At 48.3% G+C, this 16,716-nt stretch overlaps 1 protein-coding gene across 2 annotated transcripts in view; it reads left to right on the top strand.

Moving 5' to 3' along the window:
* MLXIPL (MLX interacting protein like) overlaps positions 1-16,716 on the top strand; it is a 298,532-nt gene that overhangs the window by 81,196 nt on the left and 200,620 nt on the right. For both annotated transcript variants that reach the window (XM_063956160.1, XM_063956161.1), the window contains exon 2: positions 15,959-16,065. In XM_063956160.1, the coding sequence (XP_063812230.1) occupies positions 15,959-16,065 (107 nt within the window). The remainder of the gene's footprint in view (positions 1-15,958; positions 16,066-16,716) is intronic.

Genomic DNA, 16,716 nt, shown 5'->3' with positions numbered 1-16,716 from the left:
CAGGTGAGGCACTGCCTCACCTGCCATAGACTTTTTGCTCCATAGATTTGGCTATAAAAATTATTAGAATAATGCAAAGAAGATATTTCAAACATATTCTTTGTATTTTTCATATACTTTATACAGTCAAAACTCTGGAACAAACGTTAGTATGACAGGAAAGGCTCTGCCTCACCTGCCTCACCCCACCGCACGTCATACTACCTGGTGCACCCCCATGTCTGCTCAGTCAGACCACCATACGGGCGACCCGATGGCTGATACGGGTGACCTGGCGGGAAGGGGGGGGGGAGGTGACGGGGGGAGTGAAGTTTCCTCACTCCCCCTGTGACCCGGCTCAAAAGCAGTGCATGCTAATATGGACGAGATTGTCCATATTGGCCTGCATGCATAAGCGACCCGGAACCAACGATGAATGAGCGCGGGGCCACACATCATTCATCATTGGTGCCTACACACTGCACGTTATGAACGAGTTCTCATTCATTAATGAACGAGAACGTTCATATCGTTCAGTGAAATCTTTTAGTGTGTAGGGCCCATAAAAGTGCTTCTGTACAATTGTTTATACTATTATATTTCCTTTCATATCCTGATTATGCTAAAATGATGCCAGAGACCAAAGATTCCATAAGGGCAAGTGTATATTAATACATTGTTGCCTAATATCCCAGAATTTGGGGGAGTTCTCCTGTCTCCCAGGAGAGTTGTCATCCGCCCACTTCTCCCGCGATTTGTGGCGTTACAATGATGTGTCCTGTCACACATCCAGACTCAAGCTCCTGTCACAGTGACTTTGCAAATTGTATAATTTTGACTGAGGATTAAAGTCTGACCTGGTTCTCCCTGCCAGGTATCCCTGTACTCCTGTGCACTCCTGTAGTCACCTCTTAATGTGCTATATGAGATATTAGACAAAGAATCTATCTTTTTAAATTATGATTACATTGAAATCAAATCTGTTCTGGAAACAGTGCAAACCTTCTACAGTATGACTCTTATTAACGAATAAACCACTGATGCTCCCAATTCACATTTTCTATTTTTGTTGAGTTCTGTTTTGGTAGTGCCAAAAACACAATCTAGCACATTTCAGATTTTGTTTTTCTGGCCTATGGGAGCCACTATTCCCTTTTAGTATCTGAAAATCTTTTCAGTTTGGCTTGAAACTCATTAACTACATATGCAAGGAATTTTTTCTTGAGGTCTTATGCATTTCAAGGTTTAATATTTGTCATCATGATAAATGACTATTTATAGCACTTTTGATCTACTTTATTACTGGAATGTTTTGGCTTTTCGCTTGTATTTTATTTTTATTTGCTACAGTTGAATTTAAATGTATTAAAAGTAGCAATTCATACCCAGATAATGGGGGAAGTGGGGATGGGGTTAGGGGTGCAGGGCATACTGTACCCAGGGCCCCTTTTTGTCAGGGGGCCCCCTGGCCAGAAGACATTGACACGACTAGCTTTCCCTCTTACGCAGCAGCAGAGTCAGGCAGCCAGAATGCGAGGACAGTATGCTGTGCAGGCAGAGACACAGGAGTGTCAGATTTCATGAACTACCTATGGTTCTTTCTGACCACAGAAGAGATAGGCGGGTGGAGAGAGCTCTAAGTGCCACAGGGATCTAGCTTCTCTTCCCTGTCTGGGTGTCTGGGTCCTATGTAACATGTTATCTAATGAGGGTTTAGAGAGAGACATCCTAACAGTGTTGGACTGGGGCATGAAGGGCCCACCAAGGGAATGCAGTGTTAGGGGCCCATGTTTAGGAGTGTGGTCAGTCTCCAGACTGGGGTGTGTCCAACTGCCACAGAAGCTAGGCTAACCATGGCTAACCATTAGAGAGTGCGTGGCCTGGGCCCCTTGATAACGAGTTTTATGGTAAGAACTTACCTTTGTTAAAACTCTTTCTGCGAGGTACACTGGACTCCACAAGGATAGACATAGGGGTGTAGAGTAGGATCTTGATCCGAGGCACCAACAGGCTGAAAAGCTTTGACTGTTCCCAGAATGCATAGCGCCGCCTCCTCTATAACCCCGTCTCCCTGTACAGGAGCTCAGTTTTTAGTTAACCAGCCCAATGCTGTTGCAGGAAAAGAGATGACAACGGTTAGTAGCCACATACACCACACTCTCACAACAGGAGAAGTGTCAGCGGCTAATGCCATACCAACCCAAAGAAGCTAAGTGCGTCAGGGTGGGAGCCTTGTGGAGCCCAGTGTACCTCGCAGAAAGAGTTTTAACAAAGGTAAGTTCTTACCATAAAGCTCGTTTTCTGCTGCGGGGTACACTGGGCTCCACAAGGATAGACATAGGGGATGTCCTAAAGCAGTTCCTTATGGGAGGGGACGCACTGTAGTGGGCACAAGAACCCGGCGTCCAAAGGAAGCATCCTGGGAAGCGGCAGTATCGAAGGCATAGAACCTTATAAACGTTTTCACGGAGGACCACGTAGCCGCCTTACACAATTGTTCAAGAGTCGCACCACGGCGGGCCACCCAAGAAGGTCCAACAGACCAAGTAGAATGGGCCGTAATGTGAGCAGGAGCTGATAGCCCAGTCCTCACATAAGCATGTGCAATCACCATTCTAATCCATCTGGCCAAAGTTTGCTTGTGAGCAGGCCAGCCCCGTTTGTGAAATCCAAACAGCACAAAGAGAGAATCAGATTTCCTTTAGAAGCAGTTCTCTTCACATAGATACGGAGAGCCCGTACCACATCCAAAGACCGCTCTTTGGGAGACAGATCAGGAGAAACAAGTGCCGGAACCACGATCTCCTGATTAAGGTGGAACGAAGAAACCACCTTAGGTAAATATCCGGGACGAGTCCTAAGAACCGCCCGGTCACGGTGAAATATCAGATATGGGGAACTACAAGACAAGGCACCCAAATCCGACACTCTTCTAGCTGAACCAATAGCCAGCAGAAACACCACCTTAAGAGAAAGCCACTTAAGATCAGCTGAACCAAGAGGTTCAAACGGAGACTCTTGTAGCGCCTCCAAAACCACCGACAAGTCCCAAGGAGCCACAGGCGGGACATAAGGAGGTTGGATACACAACACACCCTGAGTAAAGGTATGCACATCAGGTAAGGTCGCAATCTTTCTCTGAAACCACACCGACAAGGCAGATATTTAAACCTTGAGGGAGGCCAGACGCAGGCCTAAGTCCGGGCCCTGCTGAAGAAAGGCCAACAACTTGGCTGTACTAAACTTGGAAGCGTCATAATCGTTAGATGCGCACCAAACAAAGTAAGAATGCCAGACCCTATAGTAAATCCTAGCAGAAGCCGGTTTCCAGGCCCGCAACATAGTTTGAATGACCGCCTAAGAAAACCCTTTAGCCCTCAAGATGGAAGCTTCAAGAGCCACGCCTTCAAAGACAGTCGGGCTAGGTCCTGGTAGACACAGGGGCCCTGAACGAGGAGGTCTGGGCATTGTGGAAGTAGAATCGGATGCTCTGACGATAGGCTCTGCAGGTCTGAGAACCAGTGCCGTCTGGGCCACGCTGGAGCTATGAGAAGCAGATTTCCTGTTTCTTGCTTGAACTTCCGAATTACCCTGGGCAGGAGTGACACCGGAGGGAACACTTACGGCAGCCGAAACCTCCACGGCACCGCCAATGTATCCACGAATGCTGCTTGAGGATCCCTTGTCCTTGCTCCGAAGACCGGAACCTTGTGATTGTGTCGAGACGCCATCAGATCCACGTCTGGAAGGCCCCACTTTTCCACTAGTAGTTAAAACACTTCTGGATGGAGGCCCCACTCGCTGGCATGTACGTCCTGACGACTGAGAAAGTCTGCTTCCCAATTCAGGACTCCCGGAATGAATATTGCCGATATGGCCGGTAGATGACGTTCCGCCCAATGTAGAATCCGTGAGACTTCCTTCATTGCCAAGCGGCTTCGAGTGCCGCCTTGATGATTTATGTAAAACACTGTGGTGGTGTTGTCCGATTGTACCTGAACAGGACTGTTCTGAATTAAATGCTGGGCCAGGTTCAACGCATTGAAGACCGCCCGCAATTCCAGAACGTTGATCGAGAGGAGAGATTCCTCCTTGGTCCACCGACCCTGAAGTAAGTGTTGCTCCAGCACTGCGCTCCAACCTCTTAGACTGGCAAGAACAACCTCTGGTTTTAAGTGTCCAATAGCGCTGACAGGTGCACCATGCTCTGAGCAGGTACCAGGGAGGATTTCTAGCAGTTGATGAGCCACCTGTGGGCTTGTAGAAACCGGACAGTCATATCCAGATGACTTAGGAGAAGTTCTGGGGAATTTGCTAGGATTAACAAGTCGTCCAGATACGGCAGTATCCTGACCCCTTGACGGCGGAGTACCACCGTCATCACCGCCATAACTTTGGTGAAGACTCGCGGAGCCGTAGTTAAACCAAAAGGTAATGCCCGAAACTGCTAATGGAGATTGCCAATCGCAAATCTCAGGTATTGCTGATGTGACGCTGCTATAGGAATATGCAGGTAAGCATCCTGTATGTCCAGGGAGACCATGTAGTCCCCAAGTTCCAAGGCCAGAACTATAGAGCGAAGGGTTTCCATACGGAACTTGGAAACCTTCACAAACCTGTTCAATGCCTTGAGGTTGAGAATTGGCCGGGAGGACCCTTTCGGTTTCGGGACTAGAAACAGCGGAGAGTAGTACCCCCGGCCCCTCTGAGCAAGAGGCACCTGTACTACGACTCCTGTATCCAGGAGGGTCTGTACCACCGAATGTAGATTGTTTGACTTTGTCTGGTCCAACGGGACGTCTGTCCGGCAAAATCGTTGAGGGGGTCGGTTTTTGAAGGCTATGGCGTAACCTTGAGTGACGACTTCTCGTACCCAGGCATCTGAAGTGGTCTTCAACCATTCCTGGGTATACCCTAGAAGCCGGCCCCCCACCCTGGGATCCCCCAGGGGGAGGCCCGCCCCGTCATGCGGCAGGCTTATCGGTCTTGGAAGCTGGCTGACGGGCCGCCCAGGCTCTTTTGGGCTTTGGCTTACCAGGTTTGGAAGTGCGGGCCTGCTTGTTGTACGCCTGACCTTTTGCTTTACCTGAAGGACGAAAGGGGCGAAAGGAAGTACCTTTAGCCTTCGAGACAGAAGGAGCGGTACTTGGCAGACAGGCGGTTTTGGCCGTACCCAAGTCAGCCACAATCTTATTTAAGTCCTCCCCAAACAGAATATCTCCCTTGAAAGGGAGTACCTCCAGGGTTTTTCTAGAGTCCAGATCCACAGACCAGGATCTCAGCCACAAAATCCGGCGAGCCAGGACTGATGTAATAGAGGCCTTGGCTGCTAGGATACCGGCATCAGAAGCCGCCTCTTTAATATAGCGAGAAGCTGTAACAATATATGACAAGCATTATCTAGCATGGTCAGAAGAGATTTCAGCTTCTATCTCCAAGGCCCATGCTTCAATAGCCTCAGCAGCCCATGTTGCTGCAATAGTGGGCCTTTGTGCAGCACCCGTGAGGGTGTAAATCGCTTTTAGACAACCCTCCACACGTTTATCCGTAGGCTCTTTTAGAGACGTGACAGTAGTGATAGGTAGAGCTGAGGAAACCACCATCCTAGCCACATGTGAGTCTACAGGAGGAGGTGTTTCCCAATTTTTAGACAGCTCTGGCGTGAGGGGATAGTGAGCCAGCATCTTCTTTTGAGGCACAAACTTCTTCCCTGGGTTTCCCCAGGATTCCTGACGTATATCCACTAGGTGGTCAGAATGAGGTAAAATAAGATTTTAAACCTACCGGTAAATCTTTTTCTCCTAGTCCATAGAGGATGCTGGGGACTCCGTAAGGACTAGGTGGTCAGAGTGAGGTAAAACTTGTTTAACCACCTTCTGACGCTTGAACCTATCTGGTTTCTTAGGAGGGATGGATGGCTCGGTATCATCCGTAATCTGTAAAATCAACTTAATAGCCTCCAAAAGATCAGGAACATCCACATGTGAACCACCCTCCCCATCAGCCGTATCTGAGTCAGAACCTGAGGGGTCAGTATATGTGCCGTCTTCATCAGACGAGTTGTCAGTGACAGCAGTGAATTGTGTGGAGATAAGAGCTCGCTTAGAGGACCCCTTGGACTTAGGCGAGCGAGGGTCAGACTTTTTAGTAGTCAGGGATTGGTTCAACTTCTTCAACTGAGCAGATAAATTGTCCGCCCACGGCGGGTTAGCTACAGGGACCACATACGGTTGTACCGGCATAGGGGGTCCCATAGGGGGTGTTAATTTATTAACTAGCGTATGCAGAAGCGTGGAAAAAGCAGCCCACGGCGGGTCATAATGGACCTCCGTTGCCACAGTTCCACTGTGGGGCAAGGAGCCCCAGAACCAGAACCCACAGCTGCTATATTCTCCTCATATGGATCTGTGGCTTCAGCAACACCAGCAGTGTGTTCCGCCCCAGAACCGTTACCAGCAGACATGATATAACTTGCAGTTTCAGGTAACACAGTACAATTGGCAGCAGCACAATACCTCTTACCCAAACCCCTGCGCAGTGTAGTCAGCACTAGCAGGGACACAGGAGAGATACAGTGACTAAAATCACAGAGAAAAATACGTATTAGAGTATATCTTGTGAATATCCTATATTATTATAAGACCTGACGCACCAAGCCCCCTCAGGTTATAGAATATAGGGATAGCAAGTTGAGTGAGAGACACGAAATGGAAACCACTCAGCAAGCTAATGCACACACATATAGTCACAGTTATACAATGCAGAGGTTATTATCAACAATAATACTGCACTGGACCAGCTGATATAGCTATGTAGTCAATAGATATAACACTGCACAGTAAGAACTGGATGTATATCACAGGGTAATTGTACTAGAAAACCCTGACTAAATGCACTCTTTCTTAACTAACACTGTCTAATAGGCAGGTAGAATACTTAAGTGTCATGTAAAGTCACAGCGCTGACAACCAGGCGGCTTTACATAGGAGGATTTGTCCAAGCAGTCCCAGGAACAGTGTAGCTGAGAGAAATGGCGCCCAGACACTGACAGGGAGTGAGGAAAAGACAGATATGCAGCTCCAGGGCGGGAACATTTGCAGAAATGGCACCCTGGGGCTGGGGGAGGGGCTCCAGGTCTAAACCTTATCCCCCTGCTGGCAAAACCACCAGGTACTGCGGGCTACTATTAAAATGGCTTTAAGAGAAAACCTGACCTGCACCCTTGCCCTGGTGATCTAGTGGGATCGCCTGTACTGCCACAGTGTCCACCGCCAGCGCGCGCGGCCCGCCTCCCACTGACCGCGCCGGATCGCGATAAAGTACGGGTCCCGCAGGCGGGACCCACTCACCGCCTCCCGAAGCGCGGCCACGCGATCCCGGAGAGCCCCCATCGTGTGTGCCTGACCATGGAAGAAAACCGGAGCCTCCTGCTGTAGTTACCCGGCAACCAGGGCTCGGGAGTGTACAGCGCCGCTGGGGAGAGACGGAGCTGCAGCAGTGAATGTCAAAAGACATATACATACTGCTGCAGCCCTTGAAGTCTTCACTTTTCTTCTAAAAAGCTCTTCTCAGGACTGCCCAGCGCAGCCCCTCTGTTATGTGCCTGCTATCTGCGGCACAAACTACAAAACTGAGCTCCTGTGCAGGGAGGCGGGGTTATAGAGGAGGCGGCGCTATGCATTCTGGGAACAATCAAAGCTTTTCAGCCTGTTGGTGCTTCGGATCAAGATCCTACTCTACACCCCGATGTCTATCCTTGTGGACCCCAGTGTACCCCGCAGCAGAAAAATATATTTAGTACAAATACTGCTAGTGCATGCAGGATAATGTACCAGATTAATAACCGCAATGTACTGTAGAGAATACACTATAAACCTGTGCAGCATAAGGTAACATATTGTATGTATAATGTATAATTCAAGTGCACAATCTGGAACCTGATCCCTAGAGGAGGAGGTACTGGGGGTTTCACCCGTACCCCTTTGGGCCAGTCCAACCCTGCCTTTTGAGTCCTGTCCCAGTGTGTAAGTAGTACAGAGGCTGCTGCTATTCTTGCATGTGACAAGATAAATTATAGATTTTATTTTTCTATGTGTATTTACAGTTGTTTAAGTTGTCATTGTTCCATACAAGAAAACTTTATAAAACAGTTATCTTTCATTTAGGTGGAGCTATAAACAGTACCCAGGCATTATTTAACTAATAGTTTAATTGTAATATACACAACTCATGCATTCCAACATGACCCATTCAAGGAGGGACAAAATGCCATCACCTGTGTTGAAATACCTTTCTTATCAATTTAATAGTTCAACACAAGTGCTAATCATATATTAAAAGGGAAGTCCAGGTAGAGAGCATTTTGTCCCTCCTGGCACAATTTAATATAACCCCCCTCCCACCCCAGTCTTAAGTAATCCAGCCCTGTAGCAGTGGCAAAAGCAGGATTTCTGGAGAGGGGTTTCTAAATGTAAACCACAATCTCCCATTCTGCGGAACATTGGAGCAAGTGCTGGAGACTGGGGGAGTGGTAGAAGAACTTAGTATCTACCATTGACATTAATGTACACATTGGTCTTTTTATACACTGGATACTTTCTCTTACGTCCTAGAGGATGCTGGGGACTCCAAAAGGACCATGGGGTATAGACGGGATCCGCAGGAGACATGGGCACACTAAAAAGACTTTGACTGGGTATGAACTGTCTCCTCCCTCTATGCCCCTCCTCCAGACCTCAGTTAGATTCTGTGCCCAGGAGTGACTGGACACACACTAGGGGAGCTCTACTGAGTTTCTCTGGAAAATACTTATGTTAGGCTGCGCTCCATGCTCCCACACACATCACCAATGGCACTCACAGGGTGCAGGGCGCTGGGGGGGGAGCGCCCTGGGCAGCAGTTACTGAGGGTCAATTTAACTGGCAGAAGGCACCGTATACAATACCCCCGCCAGTATAATAAATTCAAATTTGAGCGGGACTACATTGCGCCGGGAAGGGGCGGGGCTTAGCCGCACAGCTCACCACAGCTCACCAGCGCCATTTTCTCTCTCCACAGCCGCTGCAGAGACGCTGGCCCGGACCTCCAAGCTCCTTACAAGTAACAAGGGAGCAAAACAGGGGGGGGTGCACATACAATTTGGTGCTTTTTATCTTTATATTACAGCGCAAACACATATATTATTTATTTGTAGTATATGGGCGCTAGGGTGTGAGCTGGCATACTCCCTCTGTATTTCTCTCTACAGGCTTCTCTGTGGGTCTGTCCCCTTGATTTGGCCGGTGTGAGTGTGGGTGTGTCGGTACTATGTGTCGATATGTCTAAGGCTGAGTTTTCCTCCCCGGAGGAAATTACTGGGGGCGCAGAAAAGGATTTGGGAATGACTGTCGGCATAGCCGACTGCTGATTGGGTGAATATGTTGAGTACACTGAATGCAAATGTGGCTTTATTGTCTAAGAGGCTGGATAAATCTGATTCTCAGACACAAACATGGAGGAAATCCATGGATGACGCTTTGTCTCAGGTACAGACCCCCTCAGGGTCACAAAAATGTTAATTTACCCAGATGGCAGATACAGATACCGACACAGACTCTGATTCCGATGTCGATTTCAATTAGGCTACTTTACATCCAAGGGTAGTTAGGAGTATTCAGTACATGATTGTGGCTATTAAAGATGTTTTACATATCTCTGAGGAACCTGCTGTTCCAGACACAAGGGTTTGCTTATTTAAAGGGAAAAAGCCTGAGGTGAAGTTTCCCCCCTCTCATGAATTGAACGCTCTTTGTGAAAAGGCTTGGGAGTCGCCTGACAAAAGGTGGCAGATTCCCAAGAGAATCTTTATGGCATATCCTTTCCCCTCTGACGACAGGTAGAAATGAGAGTCGTCTCCCAATGTGGACAAGGCTCTATCCCGATTGTCCAAGAAGGTGGCGCTTCCGTCTCCTGACACGGCTGCTCTCAAGGATCCGGCGGATCGCAAGCTGGAGACGACATTGAAGGCCATTTTCGTTAATACTGGTGCATTGCTCAGACCTGCTTTGGCGTCGGTATGGGTGAGTAGTGCTATTGCTAAGTGGGCTGATAATTTGACTTCTGATATGGATACCCTTGATAAGGATAACATTCTTTTGACTCTTGGTTATATCAAGGACACTGCAGATTACCTAAAGGATGCTGCGAGGTATGTTGACCTCTTGGGATCAAGAGCCAATGCCATGGCGGTCTCGGCCAGGAGGGCGCTGTGGACTCATCAATGGAATGCTGATGCCGACTCCAAGAAAAATATGGAAGCTCTCCCCTTTAAAGGTAGTGTCTTGTTTGGTGACGGCCTTGCTGACCTGGTGTCTACCGCTACTGCGGGTAAGTCATCTTTTCTTCCTTATGTTCCCACACAACAGAAAAAGGTGCCCCATCAGCAGATGCAGTCCTTTCGGCCTAATAAATACAAAAGAGGAAGGGGTTCGTCCTTCCTCGCTTCAAAGGGTAGAGGAAGGGGAAAGAGGTCGCCTGCAGTGTCAGGCGCCCAGGACCAAAAGTCCTCCCCCGCCTCTACCAAGTCCACCGCATGACGCTGGGGCTCCCCTGCGGGAGTCCGTGCCGGTGAGGGGCTGTCTCCGATTTTTCAGTCAGGTCTGGTTTCAATCGGCCCTGGATCCTTGGGTTTTAGACATAGTGTCCCAAGGGTACACACTGGAGTTTCTGGAGATGCCCCCCCCCCCCCACCACCACCGCTTTTTCAAGTTGGCCCTTCCAGTTTCTCTTCTGGAAAGAGTAGTAGTAAATGCTGCGATACAAAAGCTGTGTCAACAGAGGGTCGTTGTGCCGGTTCCCCCATCCCAACTGGGGGAATGGTTCTATTCGGGCCTCTTTGTTGTGCCGAAGCCGGACGGCTTGGTCAGACCGATTCTGAACCTAAAATCCCTCAATCCATACTTGAAAACTTTCAAGTTCAAGATGGAATCTCTTCGAGCTGTGATCTCCAGCTTAGAAGGGCGGGATTTTATGGCGTCAGTTGACATAAAGGATGCCTACTTACACGTCCCGATATATCCTCCTCATCAGGCCTTCCTGAGATTTGCAGTACAGGATTGTCATTACCAATTTCAGACGTTGCCGTTTGGGCTTTCCACGGCCCCGAGGGTTTTCACCAAGGTAATGGCGGAAATGATGGTACTCCTTCGCAAACAAGGGGTCACAATTATCCCGTACTTGGACGATCTCCTAATAAAAGTGAGATCAAGAGACCAGTTGCTAAGAAATGTGGAACTCTCCCTGTCGGTACTACGACATCACGGTTGGATTCTAAATTTGCCAAAGTCTCAGTTGATCCCGACAACTCGGCTGCCCTTCCTGGGCATGATCCTAGACACGGAGCTACAGAGAGTGTTTCCTCCGGAGGACAAAGCTCTGGAAATACAGACCATGGTCAAGGAGCTTCTGAGACTGGCAAGAGTGTCGATTCATCAATGCATTCGAGTGCTAGGGAAGATGGTTGCGGCTTACGAAGCCATTCCAATTGGCAGGTTTCATGCTCGGATGTTTCAGTGGGATTTGCTGAATAAATGGTCCGGGTCTCACCTGCACATGTACCGGAAAATAAGTCTATCTTCCAGGGCCAGGATTTCTCTCCTGTGGTGGCTGCACGGCTCTCGTCTTCTAGAGGGACACCGATTCGGAATCCAGGACTGGGTCCTGCTGACCACAGATGCAAGTCTCCGTGGCTGGGGCGCAGTCACGCAAGGAAGAAGTTTCCAGGGAAAATAGTCAAGCCAGGAATCTTGTCTCCACATAAATGTTCTTGCGTTAAGAGCCATTTACAACGGCCTCCTGCAAGCGAAGAACCTTCTTCAGGGTTTCCCTGTCCTGATCCAGTCGGACAACATAACAGCGGTGGCGTACGTAAACTGCCAAGGCGGAACAAGGAGCAGGGCGGCAATGGCGGAAGCCACAAGAATTCTCCGCTGGGCAGAACAGCACGTGAGCGCTCTGTCAGCAGTCTTCCTCCCGAGCGTGGACAACTGGGAAGCAGACTTCCTCAGCAGACACGATCTCCATCCAGGAGAGTGGGCTCTTCATCAAGAGGTATTTGCAGAAGTGACAAGGCGTTGGGGAATTCCTCAGATAGACATGATGGCGTCTCACCTCAACAAAAAGCTTCCGAAGTATTGTTCCAGGTCGAGGGACCCCCAAGCCTGTGCGGTGGACGCCCTGGTAACTCCGTGGGTGTTTCAGTCGGTGTATGTGTTCCCTCCACTTCCTCTCATTCCAAAAGTGTTGAGGATCATAAGACGAACAAGGTTCGGGCTATACTCGTCGCTCCAGATTGGCCTCGGAGGGCCTAGTATCAGGATCTTCAGTAATTACTTGTGGAAGATCCCTGGCCGCTTCCTCTAAGAGAGGACCTGTTACTGCAGGGGCCCTGCGTGTTCCTGGACTTACCGCGGCTGCGTTTGACGGCGTGGAAGTTGAACGCCAGATCCTAGCCTGGAAGGGTATTCCCGGGGAGGTCATCCCCACTCTCCTTAAGGCTAGGAAGGAGGTCACGGCAAAACATTATCACCGTATTTGGAGAAGGTATGTGTCGTGGTGTGAAACCAAAGCAGCTCCTGCGGAGGAGTTTAAGCTGGGTCGTTTCCTCCATTTTTTCCAGGCAGGCGTGGATGCAGGCCTGAAAATGGGTTCCATTAAAGTGCAGATTTCGGCTTTATCTATTTTCTTTCAAAAAGAATTGGCCGTCCTTCCTGAGGTTCAGACTTTCGTGAAGGGAGTGCTGCATATCCATCCTCCATTTGTGCCACCCGTGGCACCGTGGGATCTTGAAGTGGTGTTGCAGTTTCTTATGTCTCACTGGTTTAAACCTTTGCGTAAGGTTGAGTTAAAGTTTCTCACTTGGAAAGTGGTCATGCTTCTGGCTTTGGCGTCTGCCAGACGAGTGTCCGAATTGGCGGCTTTGTCTCACAAGAGCCCATATTTGATTTTTCATGTGGATAGAGCGGAATTGAGGACTCGTCAACAATTTCTGCTGAAGGTGGTTTCTTCGTTTCACATAAATCAACCTATTGTGGTGCCTGTGGCTACGGATGCTGTGGCAGTCCCAAAATCTCTTGATGTTGTAAGAGCTTTGAAAATGTATGTCGCCAGAACGGCTCTTACTAGAAAAACAGAGGCTCTGTTTGTCCTGTATGCTTCCAACAAGATTGGAAATCCTGCTTCTAAGCAGACTATTGCACGCTGGATTTGTAATACGATTCAGCACGCTCATTCTTCGGCTGGGCTACCGTTGCCGGAGTCAGTAAAGGCCCATTCTACCAGGAAGGTGGGCTCATCTTGGGCGGCTGCCCGAGGGGTCTTGGCTCTTCAACTTTGCCGAGCTGCTACATGGTCGGGTTCAAACACTTTTGCTTTGATACCCTGGCTGATGAGGACCTTATGTTTGCTCAATCGGTGCTGCAGAGTCGTCCGCACTCTCCCGCCCGGTCTGAAGCTTTGGTATAGACCCTATGGTCCTTTTGGAGTCCCCAGCATCCTCTAGGATGTAAGAGAAAATAGGATTTTAATACCTACCGGTAAATCCTTTTCTCCTAGTCCGTAGAGGATGCTGGGCGCCCATCCCAGTGCGGACCGTTCCTTGCAGTTGTATTGATACTGTTTTTTTTCGGTTACACGAGGTTTATGTATCAGTTGTATTCAGCTGGTTGCTGTTCTTAGTTCATACTGTTATCTGTTTTCCTGCTGCTCCAGTTGTACGGTATGTTTGTGGTGTGGGCTGGTATATTTCTTGCCCTTAGTTTAACAAAAATCCTTTCCTCGAAATGTCCGTCTCTCCTGGGCACAGTTCCTATAACTGAGGTCTGGGGGAGGGGCATAGAGGGAGGAGCCAGTTCACACCCAGTCTTTTTTAGTGTGCCCATGTCTCCTGCGGATCCGTCTATACCCCATGGTCCTTTTGGAGTCCTCAGCATCCTCTACGGACTAGGAGAAAAGGATTTATCGGTAAGTATTAAAATCCTATTATCCCTTTCATGTCTAGCCCTGATTTTCAGGAGGACCAGGCTAGGCACCCTTTTAATATCTAGAGAGTTGGAGGGGTAATTAATATTGGATGTTTGGTCAACACATCAACCAAACGACCTCTCCCGTTCCGGGAGACAACTGATAAGCTGTATTTGCTGCATACCCTTTGGAAAAGGTTGACAAAGAAAAACGTAGACATGAGTTGATGTTTTTTACAGTTGTTGGTGTCGTTTACTTTGTAAAATCAGCGGGAACCCCAATTAGTGCACCGCATTTAAATTGACCTTTAGTAAATATACTCTATACTCTTTCCGGGTGTGGTTCATCAAATCGACAGTGTCTAGGTCGACATGTGCTAGGTCGACAGGTCTAAAGGTCGACATGAGGATTATTATTTTTTGGTGTCGTTTTCTTCGTAGAGTGACCGGGATCCCAAATTAGTGCACCGCGTCCCCTCGCATGGCTCGCTTCGTTTGCCATGCTTCGGGCATGGTGCCTTCGCTCCGCTACCGCTTCGCTCGGCACACTTTACCGTTCCAATCGTAGTCCACGTGGATCGTTAAGTATGAAAAAATTCAAAAAAATAAAAAAAAATTGAAAAACTCATGTCGACCTTTAGACCTGTCGACCTAGCACATGTCGACCTAGAAACCCTGTCGACCTTCCATCCATGTCGATCTAGTGACTGTCGACCTATAGTGGTCGACCTAAACATTGTCGACCTAGACACTGTTGATCTTCAGACCGGATCCCACTCTTTCCACCATGAGCTTTATTACCTGGACCCACAATCCCTCAAAACTAGTTTCAAATAACTGAAAGTTTGGTGTACACCTATGTGTGCCTTAAGAGGAGATGTATCAAAACTTGGAGAGAGATAAAGTGTCAACCAATCGGAAACTGTCATTGTTCAAGCACAGTCTGTAACGTGGCAGTAAGGAGATGGTTGATTCATACTTTATCTCTGTCCAAGCTTGGCTAAATCTCCTCCTTAGTCTGATAAATGAAGTATTTTATGCATGACAGGGCTATTTTTTCTACCTTGTAAATGTGCCCCAATGTCTAATTTTCTGTTATCACATACCTTTTATTGAAAGCCACAGTGAGGTGGGTGTGGTATGAGTTGCCGGCGGCCAGAATACCGGCACCGGGATCCCGGCCGCCGGCTTGCCGACAGCGGGCGAGCGCAATTGAGCCCCTTGCAGGCTAGCTGCGCTCACCACCCTGCGGGCACGGTGGAACGCTACGCGCACCACGCTATCTATTCTCCCTCCAGGGGGGTCATGGACCCCCACGACGGAGAAAAGGTGTCTGTATGCCAGTTATCGGGATTCCGGCGCCGGTATACTGTGCGCCAGGATCCCAACAACCGGTATACTGAATACCACCCAGTGAGGTAATCCCCTTGCACACGCTTATATTGTTGAACTTTAGAGAATGTGGTTCATTATTGTAGCATTGGTGCTGTGCTAGATCACAGACTCTGAGCTCTGTTGTATGATGAAATACATACAGCATGTCAACTGTTTTCTTACCACTTCTTCCATGATCATAGGTCAGAGATGTCTGCTGGCTGCCTGCTAAGGTCTGTTGTACAAGAGCCATAGCTAGAGAAGTTATACTGGGAGAATCTAGTCTCTTTTCATATTAACTCGATACAAACCAGCTGAACTCTGCTGCTACCAAGTCAGTTTAATACAGCTCTAGTATGTGCTGCTTTTGTACCAGAAGGGAGCAGCAAAAAATAACACTATTTTAAATAAATGATCTATCCATTGAGCAATACTATTTATTTTTCCAGACTGGATGCCATTGGCTCTTGGAATACTAGGAAATGTGAATGAATCGAGTTAAATTCTATGAAATAATTGTCGTACTGTTGTGTATCACAGACGAATGATGGAAATGATGCGCCTATGTCAAATAAAAGACTATTTTTTTTTATTGTTTTTATTTCCAGTGGCAAATTGGTGTCTCCAAAGTGGAAGAATTTCAAAGGTTTAAGACTACTATGGAGAGACAAAATCCGTCTGAATAATGCTATCTGGAGAGCTTGGTATTTACAGTGTAAGTAGATTATTATTGTTATTCCGTATTTCACTATCATCCATAGGAGACACTGGAGTCCAGTACCATGGGGTATAGACGGGGTGATTAGGCGAGCTGGCACTTTAAAATTTTTAATATGTGTGACTGGTTCCTCCCCCTCTATACTCCTCCCCAGACCAGTTTTAAAAATGTGCCCGGGAGAGCCGGTCACTTCTCTGGAGCTCCGGAGATATTTTATTTTTTTCTTTAATCTTCAACAGTCTGGCAGTTTGCCCCTGCCAGCCTGCTACGTGGGAGCTGCCGGGGGGAATCGGTCCCACCCTGCGGGGTTTGGAGCAGGGACGTGCAGTCAGGGGAGGCAGTGCCTCCCCTGTCATTAATGAGTAAAATAATACAAAGAAGATACTTATGACACATAAGTATCTTCTTTATTATTTTACCTATCATTATATGTGTTAAAATCAGTTTGGGAGGCACCGATCGTGGTGCCTCCCGTAGTGATTGGGAAAGGTATGGGGAGCGGGGGGCGGGCGCAGGCGGGCCCTAGCAATGGGCTGGAAAAGCCCATTGAAATAACATGGGAAAGCGGCACCATTAGTGGTGCCCCTTTCCTACAGGGACGTGCTTTCAACCTATGAAAGCACGTAACTGTGAGTGAAGCCACAGTGA

Source organism: Pseudophryne corroboree, chromosome 2 (assembly GCF_028390025.1).
Source record: "Pseudophryne corroboree isolate aPseCor3 chromosome 2, aPseCor3.hap2, whole genome shotgun sequence".
In the NCBI taxonomy this organism is placed as follows: domain Eukaryota; kingdom Metazoa; phylum Chordata; class Amphibia; order Anura; family Myobatrachidae; genus Pseudophryne; species Pseudophryne corroboree.
This window is presented reverse-complemented; position numbering and strand designations above follow the sequence as displayed.